Source organism: Phocoena phocoena, chromosome X (assembly GCF_963924675.1).
Source record: "Phocoena phocoena chromosome X, mPhoPho1.1, whole genome shotgun sequence".
Taxonomy (NCBI): Eukaryota; Metazoa; Chordata; class Mammalia; order Artiodactyla; family Phocoenidae; genus Phocoena; species Phocoena phocoena.
This window is the reverse complement of record NC_089240.1, coordinates 65,648,587-65,659,082: the sequence shown is the minus strand read 5'-3', so window position 1 is coordinate 65,659,082 and position 10,496 is coordinate 65,648,587. Positions and strand designations below refer to the sequence as shown.

The 10,496-nt window shown below is 39.1% G+C and overlaps 1 protein-coding gene across 1 annotated transcript in view; it reads right to left on the bottom strand.

The window, feature by feature from the left end:
* Positions 1 to 224: 224 nt before the first annotated feature.
* The window catches only part of ATP7A (ATPase copper transporting alpha), a 79,214-nt gene continuing 68,942 nt past the window's right edge, over positions 225 to 10,496 (bottom strand). Inside the window, exons 17-22 of the mRNA XM_065900624.1 lie at positions 5,816 to 5,953; positions 4,454 to 4,596; positions 3,013 to 3,216; positions 2,376 to 2,493; positions 862 to 964; positions 225 to 501 (exon numbers count right to left, since the gene is read on the bottom strand). Of these exons, the coding sequence (XP_065756696.1) occupies positions 225 to 501; positions 862 to 964; positions 2,376 to 2,493; positions 3,013 to 3,216; positions 4,454 to 4,596; positions 5,816 to 5,953 (983 nt within the window). The remainder of the gene's footprint in view (positions 502 to 861; positions 965 to 2,375; positions 2,494 to 3,012; positions 3,217 to 4,453; positions 4,597 to 5,815; positions 5,954 to 10,496) is intronic.

Genomic DNA, 10,496 nt, shown 5'->3' with positions numbered 1-10,496 from the left:
GTGAAAACAAAAAATACTGGAAATTCATTTTCAATAAAGCTAGGTTCCAAGCTGATGCCCTGAAAAAGATATTTTTGCCATTAGACAAATGCAATTCAAATAGATTCCCTAACATAAGAGCATGAGACCAACATAAAGCCCTGCAATATTTTAAAAAGCTAAGGTGACCATGAATGCTGTGTCAGTGCAGAACAACATCATCTAGCAGCACTCTCTGTGGCCTGTTACAACGCACTGTCGTCATCTTCCCTGCAGTCTCCCACCAGGAGTGAGTGCTTGTCAGGTTCACTAGTACCAACACTGTTCAGTGATCGTTTATCAGACAGCAGTGAGTTTATGGAGGCTCTGCTGTAATTAACAATCCGGTCCAGCAAACCCAGTTTAGGAGAATTTCTTGAGGTATCATCTATTCCAACATGAACACTTATTTCTGAAGGACTTTTCTGTCCCATCTGGCCTCGGGCATGTACTTCATAATTCTCATAAGTTGGTTTCCTGTAACTGAAAAGATGCAAAAGTATACTAGTTTGAAATAATCAAACGCGAACTATCCGCTTGTTACATTCAAAAATGAAAAGAGATTAACCTGGTTTGAAATGTATAAAGGTGGTCAAAAGGAGTTGTGTGAGGTCACATGATCAGAAATCCTACTTCTGAGAGCCAGTGTACTAGATTTTACCCCACTCAGTGCTTGTGGTTGCTCTGTATATACTACATAAGGTGATAATTACGTAGTTAACATTTATTATTAAGAACAGTTTGGGCTTATCATTGACCAACACAAGAATAAAACCTAGCAAGACTGACTGTGGGTGATGAAAGGAATATAAAAGAGAAGCGTGAGCGAGCTATCATACTTACAGTTTAAGGAGGAGTGAAGAAAGTACTACTGAAACAGATGAAGCAGCCATTGCAGCAGATCCCATCCAGGGCTGCAAAACCAAACCAACGGGCATAAAAACTCCTAGAAAACAATTTTGGATTAGTTAGACCAAACAGTACTAAACAGATTACCACTGTGTTCCTAATACATATATACAAATAATTTCCTTCTTTGATATTTATTCAGCAATTTATCCTCTTGTTGGTAGAGATTTATGTCGTTGCCAATTTTTCACTAATAGAGTGTTGCTGTGAACATTCTTGTACATGCCGCCCTGTGCATGTGTTTGAGAATTCCCTAGGGTATATACCTAGAGGTGAAACAGCTAGATTATAACATAGGCGCACCTTCAACTTTAGGTAGATATTTCTCAGTTGCTCTCCAAAGTGGCTGTACCAGATCACAAACCCTCCAATAGTGTATGAGAGTTCATATTCTACAAACTCATCCACACTTGGTTTTGACAGACATTTTAAAATTTGTTCATATGATGGGGATGAGATAGACTTACTGTACTTATAATTTTTATGTGCTTATCTGTATTTTTTCTACTTTTTATACAGTGACCGTATATTACTTGTATAATTTTTTAAAAATAACTTGCTCCATGAATTAATCTCTCTGGACTTTGTTCTTTTACTCTTTGTCCTCTCCATCTGTGTGTCCCTGTTGATAAACAGTTTTGTAATTGTTCTCATGTTATCTCATGTCCTTCTTTGGCTCTAAAACCAGAGAGAACAAGAAGAAAGTGATAACTATTTTTCTTATGTTATTACTAATACTAACATCTACCAAGCCCCTAAGTAATGGGGATGATCGGATGCTTATTAAATAATTCTAAACTGCCTTTTCTTGGTCGTATTCCTTTGTTCAATTTCTCTCTCTTTCTCACATCTGGTTCCCAAACTTTAAAAAAAAATGTTGGCTATTAGAACATTAAGAAAATTCTCTGCATGCTATAATTACAACAATGAAACAAGACAAAAACCAATACAGAGTAAAAAAGACCAGAAAGATGTATACTAAAATACCAACAGTAGTTGTATTCAGGTAGTGAGATTAAAGCTAAATTTATTCTCTTCAGCAAAAACTAAATGAGTAAGCAAATAAGTACATATGTATGTGAGAGTATATGGAGAAAAAGATGAAGCAATGTGGCAAAATATTATTAACTGGTGAATTTCGGTGAAGGGTATTTTGTTTTATTGTATCATTTTTCTCCTTGTTTTTGTACATTTGAAAATTTCAAAATACAAAGTTGAAGGTAAAGGTAAGGTAACAATATAATAAACCTATCAGAAGGCTTATACATTCTAGGCCATAATGAACATGCTGAAAATTTAAATTATTGATTTTAATATTACCTCTCACCATACCAGCAGGCTACATACAAAACTGAGCTCAAAACTAATAATAAGAAGACTAAAACTTCCAATACGGTAGGCCTCTAACGACTTCATGAAAAAAGCAATACAAGTTAACTGTCACATACCAGCAGCTATGGGAATTCCAATCAGATTATAAATTAGAGCAAAGACAAAATTTATCCGAATCCTCTTGACTGTCTTCCTTGATAAATCAATACTTGCCACTACATCCAGAAGATCATTCTGAGAACAGAAATATTTGTGATATTAGCAAGAGACTGTAACTTGACCAGTAACTTGTATTTGATACTATGTATACCGAAGATGATGTGTACCTTGCGGTAATATGTGAATTAACTACAAATCTGAGATATTGCTAAAAATTTGAGGCTGTCTTGGAAGGGGGTTTTCAGGAATTTTTCTCAGGTTCTGAAAATACTTTTAGGGTTGTATGCTGGTACAGGGACTAAATCCCACTAAAATAACCTCAGCAAGTATTTGTTGAAGATAAGAGTATCATACGTATATTCCCAAATCTAATGCTTCACTTTAGAAGCTTGTCATTCTCATTTGCTTCGCTGAAATGAGAAAGTCTGGAAGTAATTACTAAGACTTCTCATACTTCCATCTTGAACTCTCCCAGTCTCAATGGCTAGGAGCATGGGAATTCAAAGGGCACAATCATTTTGTTCAATATACGACACTATCCCTGACCATGTAGAGCAGTCTCACACTCCTCAAAGGTCAGACCATAGGACTTACCCGTATCAAAACCACATCGGCTGCTTCAATGGCTACATCTGTGCCTGTGCCAATGGCAATTCCAACATTAGCCATTGCCAGAGCTGGGGAGTCATTGATTCCATCTCCTACCATTGCTACCCGGTTCCCCTCCTCTTGGAGTTGCTTCACCTTAGCAACCTTGTGGGAAGGTAGAACTTCAGCAAACACCTTAGTAATGCCAACCTACATGGGCAAAAATAAACTCCATTCATTTCAAGAAATATTACTGAGTACCTGAAATATAACTCGGCAATGATAAGCCATCAGTTTCCACCTACCAAATGTCCAAATTGTAAGAGACTAATAACATCCAGGGATAGTAAGGATATGGGGAAATGAGCTCTCTTATATACTGTTGGTGGGTGTGTAAGTTGGTACTGTCTTTTTGGAGGGTATTTGGCAGCATCTATCAAAGTGTGCATGTCATTTGGTTCAGCAATTCCACCCCTAGCTATATTTTGGACATACCTGTGCATGCATAAAAATAAGTATGTCCAAGGATGTATATTACTGCCTTATTTGTAAAACAAAATTTTCAAAACCACATAAATTATTTTTTTTATTAGAGGAATGGTTAAGTACATTGTGACGCATCCGTACTATGGAATTCAACGCAATAATGTAGAAAGAATGAAATAAGTTTATATGTTCAGACATGGACAAAGCTCCAAGGCATATATATTGCTATCTGAAAGAAAGCAAACTGCTGAACAAGTTGTACAAAAATGATCCAATTTATGTTCAAAGTACCAGAACTATACATCTGTATATGAACATATAAGCATATGAAAAAGTGTAAGGGGGTAGGGCTGGACAGGGAGGCTTGGGAAACTGGTGACTTAAACGTTCTTCTTTACAGCCTTCTGTATTTTTTATACAAGAATGTATTTATATATTATCTTTATTATTTAATAGAAGAGGGGAGAAGGCATTGCAAAATAGAAAAGACTAATATGAGAAAAGTTTTAGAGGGAAGGCAAATGTGGGGGTGAGTAGCAGAAGAATGCTATGGAAGATGGTTCTATCAGTGGTATCCAGGATGGACTAGAGAGGAACGTGCGTGGAGCTACTGCTGTACTTTAGGCATGAGAGGATGAGAGCCTGGCTTAGGCTGGCAGCACCGGTGGAGACTATCAGCAACATTTCAAAGGAAGCATCAACAGAAACTGTGTACAATGTCACTCAAGCATCCCATGAACTAAGCAAATAGCTTTTTACTTATAACAGTTCCAGGCAAAACCCAAAGTCCTTCCCGCATAGTATGCCAATTTTTCTTTAAGGAACCAGATATGGCTACTCGGGGATAATGAAAATAATAGTTAAATGACTTCTTTAGCAGCTGAAGGCAAGAAAGGAAACGTATGTGAAGAATGAGAAGTTACCACATACTCCCACCCCAACAACTAAGTAAACCCATTACCTGAGAAGCAATAGATCTAGCTGTTTTACTGTTGTCTCCAGTCATCAGAACTACTTCTAAGCCCATAGATTTCAGAATATGGACTGCCAATTCTGCTTCAGGCTTCACTGTATCAGCGATAGCTACCAAGCCGCACAGCTCATCTAATATAGGAGCACCAGAAGATAGAATTTGGAATACGGTGAAAGCAGAATAATATTCTGACTTAAAATTTCAGAAAGAAATGAATTTTGTTAAGTGAAGTTGTTCAGGACTTGGCTTAACTCAAAATATCTCCAAGACCACATAGACTTTATACCACAAACCCTGCAACAAGCCTCCATACTTGGTTGTGAAAATTTCAGAGTGAGGTAGGGCTTACTAATGAAGGTAATGATAGGAAACTGAAGAGACTTTACTGGATACTAAAATACTTATTTTCTTTCTTTAGAGAAGTATTGGCCAATAGCCCCAAACACTTTAGCTAATTTAAAGGCAAATGAAACTGAAAACTCATACTTCACCCTTTTTAAGGTGAAGGGGTGGATGGAAACAAAACTGGCATTTTATACTGGGAAAAAAATCACTACAAGTAGCTATTTTAAAAACAAAAATAAATGGCATTTTCTGCTTCTTCCTGGGCCTAAAAAGGCCATAGTAAGATAATGCCTTCATACTTAGCAAGGATTATAAATGTTGACTAATTAATCTCACAGCTAGAAATGTACCCTAAGAAATAATTTAACAAAATACCTAAAACCTCAAAGATGTTTACTGTGGTGTTACTTACAACAATAAAATATTAGGAGTAGCTTAAATTTCCAACAGGGGAATGATTAAGTTAGTCATAGTGTATAAGTATGACAAATGGTGCCACATTAAAATACGATTGGAAATATTTACTATTAAATAAAATAAGACAAAATAAAACAGTATGTGTACAAGGAATTTTAAATTTTTATTCAACTTTGAGGTAAAATTTACATACAATAAAATGCACCCATTTATAAACAGTATATGTACTAATATTGTAATTCTGTGTGATGTGTATGAATATATATCCAGAAATGTCAATTAAAACTGACATTGTGTTTAGATGATGAGATTATGAATATTCTTTTACTTTGCTATAATATTTTTAGGTTTAAAAAAAAATCCTTGATTAGCTTTTTTTAAAACCACAGGCTACGGAGGAAAATAACAAAGCCAGGCAAATGCAAGAGAATTTTAAATTAATCAGTAACAATTATGTATTGCTGACATTTTTACTTTGCATTCTGGCTGCTTTTGAATAACCCTCATAGTTCAGATGTCTCTCAAAAATACACAGAAAACAAGTGAAATCATGACACTGAGTCATAGTGTACTTAAGGAAAACCTTACCATCAACTGCTACCAATACAGCAGTCCGACCTTTTCTCTCATGTTCAGTCATGGAATCGTTTACATCGTTATTAATGACAAGACCATTTCTAATCATCCACTCCCGGTTACCAATAAGAACTTTGTACTGCTGAGCATCTGAAGAAAGTACAGAAATGACATTTAGTGAACTTGTTTAATATTTATAACAACCCTTTAGGGACAGTCTTCCTCTCTAATCTTGCACAGTCACTACGTTGGTTTTTTGGTAGAAAACAGCCTACAACAGTAATTTCCAAATGTTCAAGGAACATACTCTGCTCTTCCATGCCTCTGGGCCTTTGCACATGAGGAGTGAGGACCACCTGGAGGTCCTCATCCCCCCCCTCTTCAAATACCAAACTGCATCATATATATTCTTTAAGAGCCAGTTCAAACGTTACTTTCTTGGTGACGCTTTCCATGTGACACTTCCTTATGATCTTCCATAGCAACTGAATTAAATTAAAAATATTTATTGTGCATCAGTACAACCATCAGTGTTGGACAAGAACACACAACCATACTGATGTCTCATTTTAAATGTGTGACCACTAACTTTAAGTGGGCCCTTAGTGATGCCTGGCTATTCTACTACATTTCCCTAGTCCATTCATTCTCCATTCCTTCTAGATGGCTACTTTATACCTTCTCTTCTCCCATTCTCATACCAGATGATGACTCTGCTTCTTACTTCAGGAAGAAAATAAAAGCAATCAGAAGAGAACTTCCACAAGCTCTTATTGCCACATCTACCCAACTGCCTGTGCCTGTGTACATACTGATCTAGCCTCTCTTCTGTTATTATAAATGGCCCCTACTCCTATTTAAGGGCAACTTCTCCACTTGCATACTAGACCCCCCTCCTTTGTCTATTTTATATTTATTTATTCGGCTGTGCCGGGTCTTAGTTGCAGCACACAGGATCTTCGTTGCAGCACACAGAATCTTTAGTTGCAGCATGCAGGATCTTTAGTTGTGGCATGAGGGCTCTTAGTTGCAGCATGCGGGATCTAGTTCCCTGACCAGGGATCGAGCCCAGACCCCCTGCATCGGGAGTGCGGAGTCTTAACCACTGGCCCACCAGGGAAGTCCCCCTTTGCCTATTTTAGAACGTCTCTCCAACAATTCTCCCCTCTCTCTCCTGCATAATCATATTTTCTACTTCTGTTGTACATAGTCCTATCTTTAAAAAAGAAAATGAAACAACCTTCTCTTGATCTCATTTACCTCTCTAGCTACTACCCCATTTCTCTGCTTCTGGTCATAGCAAAACTTCTCAAAAGTGTTGTCTCTATCGGCTGCCCTCCAATTCATACCTTCCCATTCTCTTGTGAACCCACTCAAATACAGCTTTTGTCTCTGTTACTCCAAAGAATTGTTCATACAGTACACCAGTGATCTTTAATAAATCTAATGGGTAATTCTTCGTCCTCATCTTACTTGCCCTATTAGTAGCATTTTAACACAGTTGATCATTCCCGCCTTGAAATACTTTCTTCATTTGGCTTCTAGATCACCACATTCTTATGAGCTACCTCCTCACTTACCACTTCTTCTGTCTTCTTTGCTGATCCTTCCTCATCTCCCTGACCTCTTAATTTGTAGTGTTGCAGGGCTCAGTCCTTAAACCTCTTCAGGTTTAATCTCATTCCCCCTCTATCTACTCTCACTCCTTGATGATTATTTTTTCTTTTGGCCGCACCTCGCGGCTTGTGGTAGCTTAGTTCCTCGACCAGGGATGGAACCCAGGCCCATGGCAGTGAAAGCGCCAAGCCCTAACCACTGGACCACAGGGGAATTCCCAACTCCTTGATGATTTTATCCAGTCTCATGGCTTTAAATACCATCTATATCAGCGCTGTCCAACAGAACTTTCTTGTGATGATGGAAATGTTGTACATCTGCTCTGTTTAATACAGTAGCCACTAACAACATGCGGCTATTGAGCACTGAAATGTGACTAGTATGGCTGAAGGGCTGAATTTTAAATTAAATTAAATTTAAATTAATTTAAATTTAAATAGTCACACGTAACTAAGTGACTACCATATTGGCCAGCACAGATCTATAAGTGGATGACTCCCAAGTCTACATCTCCAACACAGTTTGTTTCCTTGGAACTCCAGACTTGTGCAGCCACCTGCCTCCTTGATAGTTCCATTTATACGACATCTCCACTTGAATACCTAACAGGCACTCAAACTTAACATATCAAAAACTGATCTCTTGATCACTTTTCCTCAATATTGCCCCTCCTGTGATCTTCTCCATCTTGTTTAAATGGTAACTCCATCCTTCTAAATTGCTTAGGCCACAAACTTTGGCCTAATTCCCCATTTCCAATCTGTGAGATCTGTCAGCCAGCTCACATCCAGGGGAATTCCCTGGTGGTCCAGTGGTTAGGACTCCAAGCTTCTGTTGCAGGGAGCACGGGTTCGATTCCTGGTCAGGGACTAAAATCCCACAAGACATGTCACGCAGCCAAAAAAAAAAAAGATATGTCCAGAATTTGACCACTTCTTAACAGCCTCTACTGTTATTACACTGGTCCAAGTCACCCTTATCTTTCACCTGGATTATGGCAATAGCCCACTAACTTATCTCCCTGCTTCTGACCTTCCCCCTACCCCCTGCAACAGTGTATTTTTCCCAGAGCAGCCCAAATAATACTTTTTAAACATTAAGTCAGCTTCTGTCATTCCTATGTTCAAAACTCTCCAACGGCTTTCCATCTCAGGGTAAAAACCAAAGTCCTTTCGATGTCCTTACCTCATCCCTTACCTCCTTCCCATTCATTTACTCTGTTCTGGCCACTTTGTTCCTTAAACTAGTCAAGCACACTCCTGACTCAAGGCTTTTGTACTTAACATTCCTCCTTCCTGGAATGCTCTCATCACAGATATTCACATAACTTTTTCCCTCCCCCTCCTCAGGTTTCTGCTCAAACACCATCTTCTCAATGAGGCCTACCCTGACCAGCCTATATCAACAGGACCTGCTACTCCCAGCATTCCTTATATCTCTTGCCCTTCTTCATTTTCTTCACAGCACTATCTCCATCAGACAGACTATATTTGCTTATTTATTTGCTCACTGTCTTGTGTTCTCCCACCAGGAATGTAAACTCCATGACATAGGGACTTCGTCTATTCTGCTCACTGCTGATTCTTTGGTGTCTTGAACAGTGCTTAATAAAACCTGTCAGGTGAATGAAATTACTGTGTGTCAGTGTGCTTGATACTGTGAGTTCACAGACAGATAATAAAGAAATCACAGTTTAGTAGAAACAGGCAGGCAAATAAAGAATTCTCATGCAGTGTGCCTAGCACATCTAGAGATTAAGTACAGTTATGACTAAAAAAGAAGAGCAAATATCTCTGCCTATGTATGTCAGTCAGTGAAGGCTTCACTAAAGAGAGATGTGAGCTAAGTCTTCAAAGATGAGAAAATAGCAAATGAGGTGATCTAATGAGCATGAAACGACACGATGTAAGGAGAAACTCTAAGTAGTTCCATATGGACAAAACACAGTGTACGTGGGTGACAGTGGAAAAAGACAAGATGGGTGGTGCAGGCAGGCAGGAGATGTATCATGGGGAACAGATCTTGAACAAAATCCACAGAGACTGGACTCTGTTCTGTCGGAGATGGAGAGCCTGTAAAGCCAGGGTCCTTAACAGATTTCCATGGAGGGGCTTTTGGATACATACAAACATCCAAAACAGAAGTTTTCTGAGTGGTGGGCATAGCTTTTACCACCTTCCTCCAAAGGTTCATGATTCAAAAATAGGTTATAAACCACTGCAATAAAAGGTATTAGTCAGAAAGTGATATACTCAGGTTTGCATGTTAGAAAAATTACTCAAGAACAGATGGGTAGGGGGGGCGTGCTGGCACACTTAGGTATGTATAGCATGTTTTTGGTCAGATGGATAGACCAACAGGAAACTCGGGAAACTGGCCTTGGCTGCAGATATGGATTTTAGAGGGGCAGTGGAAACCTACAGGTGGTAGAATAAGTGATAAGCATGAACAAGACTGTACAGAGAGGGCTTCCCTGGTGGTGCAGTGGTTGGGAATCCGCCTGCCAATGCAGGGGACATGGGTTTGAGCCCTGGTCCGGGAAGATCCCACATGCCATGGAGCAACTAAGCCCGTGCGCCACAACTACTGAGCCTGCCCTCTGGAGCCCACGAGCCACAACTACTGAGCCCACGTGCCACACCTACTGAAGCTCACATGCCTAGAGCCCGTGCTCTGCAGCAAAGAGAAGCCACCGCAATGAGAAGCCTGTGTACCACAACAAAGAGTAGCCCCCGGTTGCTGCAACTAGAGAAAGCCAGTGCACAGCAACGAAGACCCAACACAGCCAAAAAATAAATAAAATTAAAAAAAAAAGACTGTACAGAGAAAGTATGTAAAATGAACAAAAGACAAAGAACAAAACTCTGAGGACACCCAACATGTGAGAGCAGGAGAAAAGAGGAATCAGAAGAGGATTAGAAAGAACAGCCAGGTAGGTGAGAGGAGAATCTAGAGAAAGCAGGGTCACGGAATCAAGGGAGAAAAACATTTTAGGAAAGAAGAAATGGTCAACATTGTCAAATGCCTTAGCGAGGTCATACAGCAATGAAGACTGAAAAGTGACCACTGGAGGGCT